Here is a 17912-nt window from a genome sequence, read left to right on the forward strand (position 1 = left end):
TTGTAAATTTGAATTTTATCGTTGGATGTGGGGGAAAAATTCTTTAAAACTAGGATTGCACAAGATTCAAGACAAAACAATATTCGTAAAAATATCGTACTAGTATTGCAAGTTTTCGAGAACTTAAATCTTGTCTTGATCTTCATTGCAAATCTTGCATTATTTTACCTCGATTTTATTAGTAATTTTTATTTAATATTGAAAAATTGTAAAATAAAATAATATTTATCATATAATATTTATCTTTATAATATAATTTAAAATAATTATTTATGCCAACGATTTTTAGCTTTTTTTAGAAACCAATAATCTTGACAAAATCTTGACAATTTTATCTTTGGTACTGTTTTGACAACTAATTAAAAATCTTGCTTCGATTTTGCTTTGAATTTTAAGACAAGATAATATCAAGATTATTCTAGTATCTCATGCAACTCTATTTTAAACTTAGCAGTGTGAAAAATTTGAAACTATATTTGATACACAAGATATATAATTCGCATTTGCAACAAATTAAGTAGAAATGTTTAATGGATTTTGCAGAAATATTTAAGGCAAATTTATACAAAAGAGAATTTTCAATCATAGCAAATTAAAAAAATTATTAATACCGAGAGTTGAAAAGAAATTCATCAAAGAAGCTTATAGGAAGTTCAATCTCTTTCGAAGAGGATAGAAAAGAAACTTAATTTAAATCCGATACACTGTTTATTAAAAGTATCATAAAATATCACTGTCATTTAACGTTGCCCCGATTTACAAGTTTAACGAGTTCCGTGTTCCAGGATAAACAATTTTCTAAGAGGATGACATAAATTTCTCGGCGCCTTAATATAAACGTCAAAATGACCGACTACGCAAATACCGAGAGGAGACCAGGATACTGATCAATTAATACTATCGCGAACACTAGTCTCGCAATTTCAGATCTGGCCAAAGATGTTATCAGCTAGATATCGATGTCGCAATGCGTATCGTAAAATCGTTCGCGAGTGGATAAACTGATAAACTTTATCTCTGCGATAGAGGGGTGCGTCTTGTGAAAAATCTTAAGAGAATATCTTCGCGGAAGTGATATCTTCGATGAATCATAAATCGCGAATGTCAATTGTATCGCTTTAATCAGTAAATGTAATTTAAACTATTTCATATAAGGAATTTTAATGCAAAAGATAATATTTATGGAATACATATCATATATCATATAGTATTTTGCTTGAATAATTAAGTTGCTAATTTTACTTATTAATTTTTTTCTTTGTGATATCTATAATTTCATTGTGACATCATTAATTTTTTATTGCGATATTTAATTAAATTACTGAAAAGAATCATTTTGTGACAATTATTATTAAACTTGATGGCAAAGTGCATCGGCGTTCACATGACTATTACGATCAAAATAATAATGACGACAACGACATGTAACCACTAACTATTTCAATTTCTCGTTCCTTAACACCGCAAATGAATTGCATATTCGCGCAATGATATCTAGCTGGATATGGTAATCAGATTCTCGTGTGGAAACGTCATCGTTTTAGTCGGCTCGAATGTTCTCTCTCTTTCTCTCTCGCTCTCTCTATCTCTCGCTCTTTTGAAAGCGAATTTATAGTTGATCGTAGTTGTTAACTTATTTACCGCTATGCTATGATTTAACCACAGAATTTAGGAACGGAACGCACGGCGCGATACCGGTATAGTGGCGAGTATGGGAAATTTAAGGACGCGATTCAGTGCACTCGACAGGTTTACGACACCCGGCGGGTTTCCGCTGCATATTCAGATGCGAATGTAAATGGAAACTTCCCTGGCGACTTACGCCCTTGGACTTGTAGTAAAAATTCTAGGAGGAAGTCTATGGAACATGACGGTGGGAAGTCTTGATAGCGGAAGACTGGTAGTGCTTCCAGTGATGTAGTTGAACTGAAATTATGTTATCCTTTTTGTGAAAATACACGAGAATTCGTTAGAGCATTATTCATTAATATTCCTTTATAATTTTTTAAAATCTGGTATTTTTGAATAATTTGTTAAAAAATTATCTTCTTACATGCATTTTTATAAACGCTTCAAAAACCTTTAATTGCATCTTTTCTTCAAACAAAACGAGCATCATAATTAACCAAGCAACTGATCTGCATAACAAAGCAGCCGCCTACGTAAATTTTTCAACGCGTACAATACGCGCTGTCTTTTTGTGTCTCAAAACATTTTTTATTCAGCATCTCATATAACCATTACATCCTTCCTCGCCCCTCCATTTTGACGAAGGACAGATCACTCATGCGCAAGGTATTAAAACTTACATCCTTCTTTTGGAAGGGTTTCTATTCATCAGCATAGTGAGCCGTCATTATCTCCAGGTGGATGACGAAGAGCGAGGCGGCGAGAGAAGTAAGTGGTACTCGATGCGTACAGAAAAAAAGAGAAAGAAAGAGAGAAGTACGAACGAATTACTCGTTTGACGGCCTTATGGAGATTCATGAGACGCCGATGGGATGTGGGCACCAAGATCCAGTCAGGGATTCACCGCATCCGATGACAAAAATGCGAAAGACGGAGGCGTGGTAGCCGTAGGGAAAGATATTAAGGGTCGCGCGGAGCGAGCTATGATTAAAGGTGTTGATAAGTAACGCATTTTGCGAAATTAGTCTATGAGCATGAAAATCGATCAAGACAGATTTTATTATTAACCTTTTGTTTTTATATAATAAAATAGGCAATGATATTTTATATGGAAAGAGAGAGAGAGAGAATCTAATATAAAATAATTTGAAAATAATTGCACATACAGATGATATATGAGGCATAAAGCAAATAAAACAGAATGTGCACACATATTCGCAAACTCTGCAATTCTTTTTTTAACTAATTAACATTTTTGATTTTTTGATTTTTTAAACATCTAATTATTAAAATAAAAAGTAAACATAATTATATAGTTATAAAACTTTCGTTTTTCGTTTGTTACGTCACATTTTTTATTTAGTTTTATAATTTAATTACTAAGATATTTATCATGTAGAAATGTTTATCATCGTACCGAATTATCAAACTCCAATAGTGTCAGCCATTGAAACCATTTAGTCGCACTAAACACAAACGATTCCTAATGCGGACTCACCAAGCCACTAAGAAAGAATACCGATACCTCTTCGGCAACTTGCTTAGGATTCAACGATAACGAGAAACCGAGTGTTCCGTTCACCAGGAGCACAGAAACGGCACTGTGCGTTGCAAATGCCGTACGATAGTGATCACCACCACCACCACCACCATCACGTCATTCGCATTAACCACCACTACCATCGTCTCCGTCCTCGTCATCATCATCGGCGGCCAGGCTAACGTCCTACGCAAGAAGTTGGCATGGCGATATGGAGTTTCGGAACGTTGCCTCTCCATATAAACACACTCGTGTACGACGATCACGTGCGTGCAGATACGCGGCTTCGCAGGCCTCGAATCGTCCAGCTTCATCTCCTTCGAGATGCACACATGAATCGTTCCTTTGAAATTCAGATACAAAGTCGCATGTACGTATGCGTGTATTTTGGACGTGTAATAATGTTTATGTGCGTATTTTCAGAGGCGCACTCGTATAAGTAGGCCATATACTTTCTCATACTTGCAGGGGAGTTCTCTAGAATTGATAATGATAAATCAGGGAAGAGAGCGTAGAATATATCGGACCATTAAATTGAAAACGCTCGTAGAAATAAGTGCGCTGTCAGATGATGTCTGGCACACATTCATGGTTCTTATTTCGCATATTCTGAATAGAAAACAATCGATGAGAGAGTGGGCCGTTTGATTCATGCATTTTCACTCATACGCACGCATTACGCATTACGCATTAGCAGCGTATTGCGGTGCACGTGTTCCTCGTGTTACGCGGAGATCTCACGCACGTGTGCGTGTCTCGTACGAGTGTCGTTGCGGTAGCCCCTCTACTCGACTACTTCAACGGCCTCCAGTCGTCGGTCCTTCTACGGCAACTCTCGATTCAGCCGACCGACTATATCGTCGTCGTCTTTCTCGACCGTGGTCGATCGCACGCATCGATTCCGCACGCACACGCACACGTCGATGTTATTTGGCGCGCTCGAGAAAACGCTACCAAATTGACCGGCACCGCTTGCGATCACGTATCGCGCCGATCGATAACAAAATTAAAGGCCGCACTCGAGAAAAGTGGAGCGTAGCCGCTCGCAGATGACTTTTGCTCGGGAGATCATTAAGATATGTATACGTATATATGCAGCAGATGAAATATTTCGATAAAATTCCAGAACAAATTTCTGAAGAATTAAACACACGCGTACACACGTGCATTAGCATGATAATGTATAAGCCGAAGGAATCGCGACGCGCAACGTTTCCTTTTTCACACCTTTAATTAGGCACTAGTCGCGAATGAACGGCCGGTAATTAATAATTCATCGCCCGGCAATGTTCGCACATGCGTGCGGACGGGCAAGAACCGCTCGCAAATACGCACTACCTCCCTGCTACATCGCGCGGCACGCGCTTCTTCTTTCAAACGAGTTCACGCAACGCGTATTCTACGATCGTCGCATGTACACCAGGTGCGCCAGGTGACGAATGCTAATGCTAATGCTTAGAGCGAGACGACAATGAGAGGGAATTATGGCGGGAGGGCGTCGTTAGGTCCGCGCGGATTGCGCGCTGAATCAAAGTGATTGATTGCTTATACATTATGAACGCCGCGGTAGCACATGGATGTTTAGGCCAGGCTTTGCTCGAGCTGAATTTACTCTCTCTTTGACGCAAGGCTTCATCTATGCCGCGATGGTTCGCTGATGAAGGAGAGATTGACTATACAACCGTTGATGAAAGAGATTTTTACGAGGTACATATATATTTTTTTTCAAATATTTTTTTGCATCATAATTAAAGTCTCATTGAGATACGATTGATTAATTTCATTATCAATAGATTTTATGTAGCGTGGGATATCAACGAAACGTTTCATCTCGTTGCTCAATTGGAAGATTATTGCTTGGGTGAAAGAGGCTGTTTAACGCTCGCAGCATCCCAAGTATCGTGATGCGCGGACGTGTTCATTGAGTAAGATTCGCGTGGCACGAATTTCCGGTTCGCATATGCATATGTTTGAGAATGGTATGAATTTCGGGCGCGTCATATTAACACTAATGCTGATTGCTCATCACGAACGGGAGCACGCGAATACGACATTTGCATCGCTGGAATATACGCCGCGTTAAACAAGAATAGGTTGGCCTTGCTATCCGGTAGCCTAATAATAACCTATTAGGCGCCGGGATCATAATGCGTAACGCAGTACGCTATCTCGTAGCCGGATCTGTACAAGCGCGTGTGGGATGTATTTAGGAATAATTGGCTCACCAGGTATATAACATCACCCGCTCATTTAACCGACATAGGCCGCGCCATATATAGATATTGCGTTATATTATCGCGTCACTCGTAATACCCGAAGCTTCGACAACCGGTAATTAACCGCAATCGTTTAGATTACTTGATATGCATATAAATTATATTTGTTTCTTAGATATCGGCGCACGCGCGCGTCAGCACTTGCATTAATGACGAAAGATTTATCAACTCTGAAATTGCTACGTGACGTCGGATATGCGAGATTAAGATTGATACGGAGATCGTGAAAGGTCGAAATGATCGAAACTCATTGACGTTTCGTATCGATATTTAATATTTGACGCGAATAGCATTAAGACTTTTGCAACACGACATTATCTATATCTTCCAGGCATTTATATCTACATCTTCGGATATATCTGCGAGGAAAAATAAATAAATTTATAGTTGACAAGAGAATATCTCCGAGATACTTTCCTGATACACATTATGTTAACGCGATTACTTTCTGTTTAGTAAAGTCAAGAAATTTATGATAGAGAAAAGGATCTATATCGAGGATTCGAATCTGAAATGTACATCCGCGACAGATCGCGACTACCGATTTATTATCTCGCGCTCGTCCGAGCGTAACGTGGCTATTTCTACTGTCGGCGAGTAACGAGGATAAAGCGAAAAGTTGTTCGACTACCGTCGGGAAGCGACGATGTATTCCTAGGCAACTAATCTGGGACAAGGACGCGTTCACGATTTATGCGTAAGATGACATGACGCATAATGCATCTCGATGAAACGCGGGAATATGAGACGATGCAATTCATCATATTTGCGTATCTTTTTATCGGTGATATGTTAAGAATAATCAATTAAATTAATAGTAACATTGCCAACAAGAAAAGAATTTATGTAAATTTATAGAACGTGATTCTAGACATGTAATATTATTTTATCTACATCATCTTTAGATGTTAATTTTCTTGTTGAAACGCATTAATAATTATCTCTTTCCTTACATCTTAATTAATCATAATTACTCTGTTAAGTACACTTTGTAAAATTTTCAAAAATCAAATTCTAAAATTCTTCTCGTTCACCTACTTTTCTTCGAAAATATTTCATATCATAATATGTGTACATCTCAAATCTGGAAAAAGGGCTTCTCACAAGATACGGACGATACCGGAAATTTCGGTATTGACATCTGGCTAGGGCAAAAAATGATTTCTCTTAGTTATGTCCGCCCATAAGAGGCAAAAAGACCGCACAATGGGCATCGAAGTGGCAAAATAAAACTGCTGGAGGCGGCCCTGTACTGAGGTTGGGGGTAAACAATGGTGACGTAACAGCGGGAAGACGTATGACCGAACGACAAGACAATGGGTTCTTGTCTCTGTTCTCTGTCCTAACTCCTACATCTCTCTCTCATTCTTATTGAACGGACGTTTTCTCTTCTTGTTTTATCGTACTACAATTTCTTCGACAGCAAACAAAAGATCCGAGCCAGTGAACGAGATTTTTGAAACTTCGATGAATTATTCGCTTTATTTTTTGATATATAAAATATATTGACAGAAAAAATCGATAGTCTAATGGCGGTAAAAGTTAAAAGCAGTCAAGTGGTTAATGCGTGCGAAGACCGGGCTGTCTGTTTACTAATGTCCGTTACTACTTAGCACTCCTCTCGTATATTTCGGTGTTTTATTACATGGTCCATTACGGTTCTCCAGTAAATTTTTATAAAATTTTGTAATTATACATAAATTCTAATATTGCGGTCCTTCGTAAAAAGCAAGATGAAAAGTCTTAACTTTTGTAAAGTTCTTCTTTGAATAAATAATCAGGAACTAGAGATAGAAGTGTTATATTGAGAAGAATATAAAGAAACACAATCGCAACATCGGCGTTGATTTTTCCTTTTTTCACAAAACGCTTGATAGAGAAATTCTGCGACAAATCATACATCTAAGACCGTAACCAACTATGGGGTTTTCTTAAACGTCAAACTTGATCTACACTTTCCAGGAACCAACTTTCTCGTTGTCAGTCCGATTCTCGAAGCGAGAGTAGCCTGGTCAAGCCGGTTCGCCAATTTTGGATCAAAAGTCTCTATCCTACATGAAGCATTGCCTTAACGGTAGATGGTAAAATTAAGGTCAATCTCCAATTGTGAAACATTGGACGGATGTTTGTTGCAATATCATGATAGAAAGCGATAAAAAGAAATATTTCGAGAGAATTGTTTTTATGTATCACATAGCACATACTTAAACAGTAATGTTAATAATTAGAATATAATTAATTTATAAATAATTTCTAACTTCTTTTTCTGCAAATTTCAGATTAGAATATCAAATTGAAAAAACATTATTTTTAATTTGTAAGAATGCTTGAAATTCAATATTTATAAAACTGCTTTATATAATTATTTCAAAATTAGTTAATCAAATTTATGCATGATAATTTAAAAGTTGCTATTATAACAAATCAAAAATAAAATCAACTTACTTGTGGAACATCGACCACTTTCGTCACTTTACTATTACGATTCTAGTTAGCACAATAGTGTAATTGCGCACAATCAGCACTCTCGATAAAATCTCGTATTTATCTCGTGTTCGATACCGAAATGGCAGGAATACTAATTTCTACTAGAGAACTATACACGCACTATTGATCATGAGAGAATCACGAATTGAACTGAGACTGTTACGTAGAAGCGCGCGAAAACTGTTAAGCTGTATCCCCATCCATGGCGTCCTGATGCCAAGAATAAACCCGAAGACTCCCCACCACACCATGAAAATCATTTATGTATATTGTACGGCTTTTTCCATCTCTTTCCATGATGCAGCTTCCACGACTATTGTTACATTCTGATTCGTGCGCAATAATACATTACTTATTATGATAAATATATTAATTTCTGTTAATCGATATATTTTTATATTCTTTTACATGTTATTTCTTCTACCTAATTTCTTTTTAATTATTGTATTTATATTTATGTATACATAAATATAAATAAAATAATTAAAAAGAGAAATTAAGTAGAAGAAATAATAAGTAAAAGAATATAAAAATATACCGATTAACAGAAATTAATATATTTATCATATATTTCATATATATTTTTCGATATATTTTTCATTTATCGATATATTTCATATATGATAAATATATTAATTTCGATATTTATATATTTATATTTATTATATATATACAACAGATTTTTTTCTTTTTCCTTCTCACTTTGATTTAAAGATTAAAAACCTGTGTTCATTTCACAGACCAAATAAATTAAAAATTTTTTCTCGGTACATCAAAAAAATTTTTTTTTAAGTTTATATTTCAATCTAAATAGATTTTAAATTTGTTCTCTCGCAGTTCCTTAAATAGACTATCTCAAGAGGACTGAATACATAGATGTTTCATATAACATTAACCCGGAAACACGGAAGATTCATTACACTTCCGCTTCGCGTCTCGCGTCACCGATCAAAGATAAAGATCAGGAAAGCCCTTTTCGCGCCGGCTCACATAACTCAGCAGATAGTTAAAGCGGATCGTTCGGCGACCACGATACTCTAGGAAACGTATTTTGTGTCGCGTGGGTGCAGCGTGTGGGCATCGCGACGTCACGATGGAAGTTCGTTACACTCGCGGATCCGCCGGCGGGAAGAGGCTCTTCGTGTGGATAAATGTTGTCTCGCGACAGAGGAAAATGTATTTTCTAGAACTCTTTGCTGTCACCGAGCTACGAGGAAAATTGCGTGCCCAGACTCGCATTAAATCGTTAACAAAGTAACGACGCAAATCGAAGACTTGAACGTCAATTGATGCGGGCGCGGCCGTCGGCGACAGATCGTTCCGATACTCGACAACGCGAGTGGAATTGGAATGATTTAAGTATGATTTAAAACGTCTGAGCCCCAACACGAGCGCAATTAAGGGCGACAGCTCGGGAAATTGCGTGTTGTTATTTTAAATCGCTCGTGTGATCGAAATTCCTTTACAAACTCAGACGATTGTCTATTGATCTAGAAATAAAAAAATTTAATCTGAAAATTTAAATAAAAATAATTGAAACTTTTTGTACATTTAAGGGGTTAATGTTTACATCTTTAAAATGAATAAATTTCTAAAAATATTTCGCGATTATTATTTAGACATAAAAGTCTCATGGCAGAATAGAAACTAGCGTGATGTAGAAGTCCAGGCGCCGAGTTATGCGGAAGGATTTCTATAATCGATCGCGTCCTGATAACGACAGGATACGCGATCTTTTTCGTTCGGGGTTGTTCGGTTATCGAGAGGTGGAATTGATTCCAGTCTGGTCACACCCTTCGGTCCGGTAAACGGGGGTGGATATCCGGTAGACGGGTCACCGCCGGTATTGCGATTAACCTACACGGCGTCCAATCGGCCCAACCCAAATACTGATTCGTCTCCCTTTGGCTGCGCCGCTCAGGGCCACCCTCCATCTTTCTTTCCGGTCTCGTTTGCCATCGCTCTTCGTCCCGTAACAAACGGCGTCGATTTAGCATCGCCCGCAATTTGGGTCACACAGCTTTATTGGAACTAGCCGATCGCTAACGAAACGAATTGACTCCGAGAGCGTTGGCCGTCCGGCGTTGCCGACGCGTGTTTTTGGGGGATTCACGGCGATGACGCAATCGTTTTGATTAAAGCACTATACCGAGCAGAACAAATCGCTACATTGGATGTTCTTTACTAAGCGTGGCTAAAGCCGTGTAACGAGTGTAAATCCTCTTGAATCCTTTTGAATGGAACCAATTTGAATAACACGTTTGTGTTGGCAGTTTTGAATTAATTTACAAAAAAATTAATTTATAAGGGAACTTGTAAAAAATGCTTATTGTGATTATTTCGTGAGCTTAATTAAATTTAAAGGATTAAAATTAAAAATTTATCATTTTTATCAAATAATATTTGGTGGATATTTTTCTTTCTCATCTTTATGTAATTTGGATCGTTATTTACTTTGTAACTTTTGCATAATATTTTCAACAAACGTAGAAAATAGATTTAGTACCACGAATATATATTCGTTGTGACAGGCACTTTGCTCATGTCATGAAAAAGTTACGCTAGCGTAGCGGAGAAAAGTGAAGATGTAAATAGGTAGCGACAGAGTAGAAATGCTATACTCGGAAGCGGTGGTTAACGCGATGGACCTTGTCCATCGGGCCGACCTTTGATCTATTTCCAACCGTGGAAATCGCCCCCTTCGCGATAAACCGACATTTTCCCTTCACTTGGCAGAACGTATTTCCGGCGGCGTTAGTCAGCCGTTCTAAATGCACTATACTAACCGCCGCTCTTTCGTCTAGCTCCCTCCCTCCCTTCCACGCCGTGAACACTAGCCAAGTTGTATTTCTGACTTGCTCTCGCTGTCAGATCGAGGTTAATTGGGTACCATTACGACGAAAATTAGTACGAATTAGTCGACAACGATGAGTTCTCGTGGCGTGAACCGCAGATCGTGGGTTTCATGATATCGATAAATTAATCGACGAGCTCGTATCACTCAATTTACAGCACAAGAGACAGATTAGCATCCACTTGCTAGAATCATAGTGTAAAAAAGAGAATTTTCACTACCGGAAATATATCGTTCCTCATCAAAGAAAATTATTTCTTGTTTTAATGTCGTATCGTTTACATGCACGTCTGTTATATATTTTATTTATATAAGCAGTTCAGAAATAAAACATGATAATTGACACGTAACGTTGTTTCAAGTTCGAGCAACTTGTCACTTTGTCCTCCTCTGCCAAACTTCAAAGATATTTCACAAATGTTGTTTATTAATTTGTGTGAGATAATTGTTTAAATGTTAATAATTTAAAATAGATTCTATTTAATGTCCAATTTTAATTAATTTTTAAAAAAATAAAATATTATGTACGTGACTTTTAAATAAAGAGATGAATTTTTTTGTTATCGCACTCGAAAAGAAAACGAATAAAGATTTGCGACTTACCGTCGTCGCTGATCTCGAGGTTCGTGTAGCTGTCCCAGTGCAAGATGGGATCGTGATGCGCCGATGCATGCGGCACAGCTGGCGTCGGTGCCGGCACTGGTCCATCCTGGCGTTTCATATCGGTGGCAAAGTAGAGTGTTACCACACTGTCGGGCGGGCATCGGGGATCCTCGCAGGCGACGTCGAGCTCCGATCGCGGGAAGGACACGACGTTCTCCGTAATTACGCATGTGTGGAACTGCGGAAACAATAATAAAAACTTATGTGAGAATATCCGCATGCTAATCTCTCACCAGGTTTTTTGTCCAAAGTTGTGCATATAGCAGATATACATCGCAAAGCAAAAATTATTCCTCATTTGTAGATTCTCTGAGCAATTTAATCTTGATGAAAATTTAAAATTTCGGAAATTGATTGGATATTTTTAATAAATGCGAAATTTCTGACGCAATATATATGACGTATATGAATTATCGTTATAAAATACGATACATAAATCACAAGCAAGTATGCAAATTCGAATGTTATTATTGGCAAACAGGTATATGCATTATAATTTCGATCAAGTTAAGCTCAAGTATGCAATCTTTTTTTTTATTATAAATCTTGTGTTTAAGATTTAATGTATTACACATCGTGATCGATGCGCTCTTTTCACAGAGATTGTATATATTCGTTTTTTCTTCCGCGTCACAGAGAATAAAGTATATCTAGTTATTAACTAGTCATGATGTTACGTCGATTTCAGAGGATGTTGTTTGCCTGTCGGGCACAAAATTACCGCGCGAACGTTTGCCGCGAACACGTACATCTAGATTGCTATCCTTATAACTATTTACGAAGCACTTTGCACAATTGCCATTTACGCCACTGATTACATGTCACATGCGTACTAGTATAACGCGTTCATCATAAATGCATCACTGTAATGTATTTATGCACGACCAACATAAACGGCATACATGAGCGTTGACTCGATATTATTTGATACATATATCATTTTATGTGAATGAAATAAACACAAAATATTTAAAAAATATAATACTAATTTATAAAACTTTAAATAATAAAAGTTTCATAATAATTTCCAATAACTATATCACTATGTGCGTTGCATTCTCACCTGGAGGGAAAACATGACCTCTCGAGTTTGCTTCGAGTATACCCTGTGATAGCACTTGACTAAGATGTCGCCTCTCAGTCGAAGTCCGCCTAGATTAACTGTGAATTCACGGGCGTTAGTCACCGAATACAGATCCGATGTGTAAACTGGTGTTAGTCCTTCGTATACTTTGAGGAAGGCTCGACAGCCTGTCGGTTCAAAGAGCGGCACTCCGAGAACTGTCAGGTGGGTCAAGTACAATGGCGACTGACTGATCCTTAGGGAGCCCGATAGCAATCCACTGAAATACTCGATGTATCTGAAATATCCAAGAGACTCGCTATCACCCGACGTTCGAAAATATAAATAATAATTTAATTTTTAATTTCCAATCGTAACGTTTCCAAGGATAAACTATATAATATAAATAATAAACGATGAATTTGATGAAGAGCATGGGACGATCTTTCTGATATGATCAACATTGCAAAAAAAAGTATTCACGTAAAAAAGCAAATTTCTTCCAAGAAGTAAATGTGCGTATGCATGAGAAATATGATGAATGAGATTGATGGTTCGAGCAACGGAAGCCTTGGCCCATGACACGAAAAGATGCGTACGAGCAACTAACGTTCGACATCGTTCATCGTAAGAGATCTCTCGCCGGTAATGCTTTCATATGTTCGCGAGTGCGCAGCTACACTAACGACATGCTAATGTTCGCGACTCACGGAATTAATGGAGGAACTTCGTAAGTGAGACCGAAGGACGTAAGGACCACGAAGAGGAAACGATAGAACGAGAAAAGAAGAAGAAGAAGAGGAAGAAGCGCGCCGAGGAAGTCGCCACGCACGCGGGCACACCTCGGTCGCGGCTCATTACGGTCATTATGAATGCGTACGACGACGCGGATGACGAGGACGACGATAAGGACGATGATGACGGTAATGATACGGCGGCCGCGGTAACGTTGGGGTCGATGGCGCGTAATACGCGCGATAAACTGCCGGATGAGTCGCATTTATTTCGCTAAAAGCAACCGGTTGCTTGATCTGCGAATATAAATCGCGATATAAACGGAGACGCGCGCGAAAAATAGAGAATCGAAAGGATCGATTAGTTTTTCTTGGAAAAATAGAGCAAAATTTAGCGCAATTATTTGCCTGCATAGTTTATCCGAATAATCGAGGTTTTTTATTTAAGTAATCGAATCGAAAATTAATTATTTATAAGAAAAATAATTTAATGATTCAAATGCATCTCAATATTATTAAATTTAATAATTAGAGATTTGGCTCAAGTAATAAAAAAATTTTTTCAATATTATTAGTTATTATTATTATTATTAGTAAACAGTTACACAAATTACATTAAAAAATAATTATTTATTTTACCTACAATATAAATATAATATATAATATTACTCAAATGATTGCGATAACTTAAATCGAATCACTTAAAAGTATTCTTTTTATACATATAAATAAGAATACTTCTTTTTATACATATAAATAAGAATATTTTAATAAATTTATTTTGATGCATTTTAATCATGCATATAAAAAACTTTGTCCCTTATTCTGATTATATTATATTTTAGAAAAATGTACTGGCTATAAGTGTAAACAAGATTTAAAGAGACAATTTTATATACTTATATAACTTGCTTGTGTTTCATTACAATCATTACGAATGGACACGACGACATGATAATGAAGTAAACGATCAGGCTGTCGATGATGATGATGAGAGTTCGTTATCTTTGGATCGATCGTTCGTAGTACGTGCGATGGAGAACCGGCTGACAGAAATACTTCTCGAATAACAAGTACATATCAAATATGCAACATGACCAATCATTTTATTTTGTTAATATCATCTCGTCTCACGATTATCTTCTCTTGCAAGTAAATGTTGCAATCATGGTGTGAACGAAGTGATTATAGAGTAAATTTAAAAGAACGCTGAATTATTCTGAGAAATTTTTAAAAAATGAGAGGGAGAACGAGAGAGAGAAAAAGAGAAAGACAGAGAAATTCCGGAATCCATTATGGAAGAATGATCGGATAGGCATCAACATGATTAATGGAGGTATAGGAACACACGAAGGATGGCATAAAAAACGAATAAGGATGATTGAAGATAATGATGACGACTAGATAATGAGACATTTCAGGTCGATGGCGCGTAAAATGTATAACAAATAAAATGACAGGAATGTCCACTCAAGAACGTGAAGTGTCCTTCTTAATCGAATAGCCCCAACAAGAAACTCGAATTAGTTACACGTTCTTCTTCCTGTGATATAAATTTGAAAAAAAATTGAATGGCTTCCAATAAACATCGCTGATATCCTAAATTAGCCCTTTTTTTCTGCATGTAAATTTAATTAAACACAATCGTGTTCGTTTTATTTGATATAAAATTAAACTAGTAATATTTAAAAAAATAAGATATAGAGAGAAAATGTCAAAAAGATAAGATTTTCCGACATGATCAATTATTTGTTATTGAAAAACCGAATAGAAATGAAAATAAATCTCACGAACGATTATGTACGCAAAACTGAACAAACATCGTTGCTTGGAAAACAAGAACCAGGAAATAATAAATCTATCTAAATTTATACTCTTTGCAATATGCATGCCAAGGCTAATTTTACGAATTTTATCTAAATTTTATTCGCGAGCTCGGATAGAATGAGCTTCAAGTGCGTACGTCAACAGATGGTGACATCGTACACATTTCATACGGATTTTGTTCTCTTTTTCTTACCTACGGTGCGACGGAACCTGCAATGATCCAATCTTGTCATCGAGGAACCTTCTCATGGCGAACCTGTCCAGGGCTTGATCGCGTCCCCCGCAGATGCTGCTGTAGTTCATATAAGCGGACACTGCCACACCCAGCCGCTCCTTGCTGCCCCTGAAGAGAACGCGATAACGTTAACTTGGAACTACATTGCGAACGCACGACGTCTATTGCGTACCTTCTCTCTGTAAGAGCTAAGACGCGAAAAGATTTCGCCGCGGGCTGATCGCGCTCTAATGACGTTATTATTCATGATGAATGGAAATGACTAACGGGAAGTTATGAGTTTCGAGAGGGCGGTGATTGTATACACCGCGGCAAAATTATGACTTTTATGATCGACCGTTTGAACACTGGACGTTCTATAGATAGAGAGATATTCTTTTATTGTATCCTTTGAAAACGATTTCTTTGCGTCTTGAAAGCCTCATTTGATATTCTTTTGTAGAGGTATTTAGTGCTATTAAAGAGTCGCTCGCAAATTAAGTTGCGAAAACTTAGCTTTTAATCTTTCTGAGAATTATTAAAAGAAATTAAAAGTTAAATTGGATGAGAAACTGGAAAATCGCAAAGTCACCTGGCATGCAGAACGACGACGCGATTAGAAGCGCCGTTTAACCAAGAGTCCAGTTCCTTGCAAAGGGCGCATAGTCTCTCCAAACTTGGTGCTAATCCCTGCGGCCATCCAGCTTCTCTTGTATTCGGTTCACCGGGTCGACCAGGTGACGATAAATTAAAGATCTGGAAACCACAAAAATATATCTAAAATTAAAAGAAATAATAAAAAATTAAAAGATATAAAATAACTGAATAAATAATTATATAAATTTTTTATTTCACGAAGAGAAAAATTTATTCTAGCAATTGAGATAAAATCTTTTCCAATCTCGATTTTCCATAAAATCTTAAAACTAATTTATTAATATTCTAATAGAAGAGAATCACAAGTTATATACATTTTATAATATTATCTTTGCGTTGACTAATATTACAAAATGCGATATACTTCCTTCGTTTCATATCGAAGGAAAGAATAATGATAAGAAAAATTATTGAAATTCTCACCATGTAATTATCAGCGTGTTTTCCGCGCAGAAGAGTTGTGGCATGTTCGAGGACACCCTGCGCATCCTCCCTATACCAAAGAGCGATGATCCTCTCGGTGACGTAACAGAGCTCCATTACCTCCGTCACGCGACCTCCGCCCTTTCCCGATCCCGTCATCGTCGAATCCGCGCCGACGCCCGGTGTCCTCGCAGGCGTTGACGCCAACGCTGACGTCTGCACCTGTAAATCCGATGACTTATTTGAATTTGATCAAGATTTGATAAGCAAAGCTTTTTACGTAAGCAAAGTTTTTTACGTAAATATTACAAAGGCGCGTGATATCGATTATAGAAAAAGTTTAAATAGAAAAGTTTAAGAAAAAGTTAATAATGGAATAATTAAAAAATAATTAATCTCTATTGTCGCAGAAAATATTTTTGCACATGTAGGTGAAAGAGATGCAATATGCAGTATTATTGTAAATATATTTTTAAAACAGAATAATTGTTATATTTTCAAATTTTTTTTTCGCACTGTTATATCAGCATATAATATACGGAAAATTTATTTTTATTATGAATATACATTGTCCCTATAACGAATATGAAATTCGTTTAAATTCGTCTAAATTCGTTTTCGAGAAGAAAATCCTTTCGTGAATAGCTTCGTTCCATTTTCATTTGGAACTCTTTCCGCAAAATTTGTCTCTGACTGCTGCAAAACTTAGTTTTCTTTTACAAAACAATGTCGCGCCAGACAATCAAATTTTCCTCGCGGAGAGCAGATCTCATTTCTTTTAAATCTTTGCTTACGAATTCACTTCATCCTTTATTGTTTTCTCTATAATAGCTTTGATATGTACAATTTAGATAAACATTGCAATACGCGTAATAACATTTAAAAGAAATAACGCCAAGAAAAATTATGTCTCTGATAATTTAAAATTAATTTAGAACATATATCGTGTAAAAAAATTCATATTAAGAAGAGAAACATACGACATAATCGGATATTTAAAATTTTATTACATTATAAATGTTCATTAATATTGCGCAATCAGTTTAAAAAATTCTTGAAGAATTTATATATGTCATGTGTGTTTATTATTGAATTCACACTTCAACTTTGATTATATTATATCACATATATCACAATCTTAGAACTAAATGCACGAATAATTTTGATAATTAAAAAAAAATTTGCGACGATAAATTAGCAGGGTTATCGTCCATTCACATGATAGGGAGTTAGTTGCATCCACCTTGGAGTACTTTGGCGCGTAGACGATCCTGACGACGATGTTCTGCGACATGTCGATGTCCTTACCGAGGACACGCTATCGCGGAATAGATCGACATGTAATCCCGGTGCTTTAACGGGAACGTTTCGAGTTTATTCCATCGCGCGAGAGAGATGAGGACGCCGGGAGAGATATGTTGGAATGATGCGCCGTGTTCCTCGCCGCGGAACGATACACTGCCGGGTATTGTGTTTCGCCTGGTTCTGCTGGAGATACGCAAGAATATCTAGTAGCCGGTCGGCGGTTTTGTCAGATAATCGCGC

General features: G+C 37.0%; 1 protein-coding gene across 9 annotated transcripts in view; it reads right to left on the minus strand.

Annotated features, from left to right (window-relative positions):
- By (focal adhesion protein tensin) overlaps positions 1 to 17912 on the minus strand; it is a 161792-nt gene that overhangs the window by 21666 nt on the left and 122214 nt on the right. For all 9 annotated transcript variants that reach the window (XM_083097614.1, XM_083097613.1, XM_083097617.1 and 6 more), the window contains 5 exons: positions 16368 to 16589; positions 15880 to 16043; positions 15267 to 15416; positions 12513 to 12810; positions 11390 to 11627 (listed from right to left, as the gene is read on the minus strand). In XM_083097614.1, coding sequence (XP_082953740.1) covers positions 11390 to 11627; positions 12513 to 12810; positions 15267 to 15416; positions 15880 to 16043; positions 16368 to 16589 — 1072 coding nt within the window. The remainder of the gene's footprint in view (positions 1 to 11389; positions 11628 to 12512; positions 12811 to 15266; positions 15417 to 15879; positions 16044 to 16367; positions 16590 to 17912) is intronic.

Source organism: Camponotus vicinus, unplaced genomic scaffold (assembly GCF_025532165.1).
Source record: "Camponotus vicinus isolate PSW18456_S1 unplaced genomic scaffold, iyCamVici1.0 SCAF_4, whole genome shotgun sequence".
NCBI lineage: Eukaryota > Metazoa > Arthropoda > Insecta > Hymenoptera > Formicidae > Camponotus > Camponotus vicinus.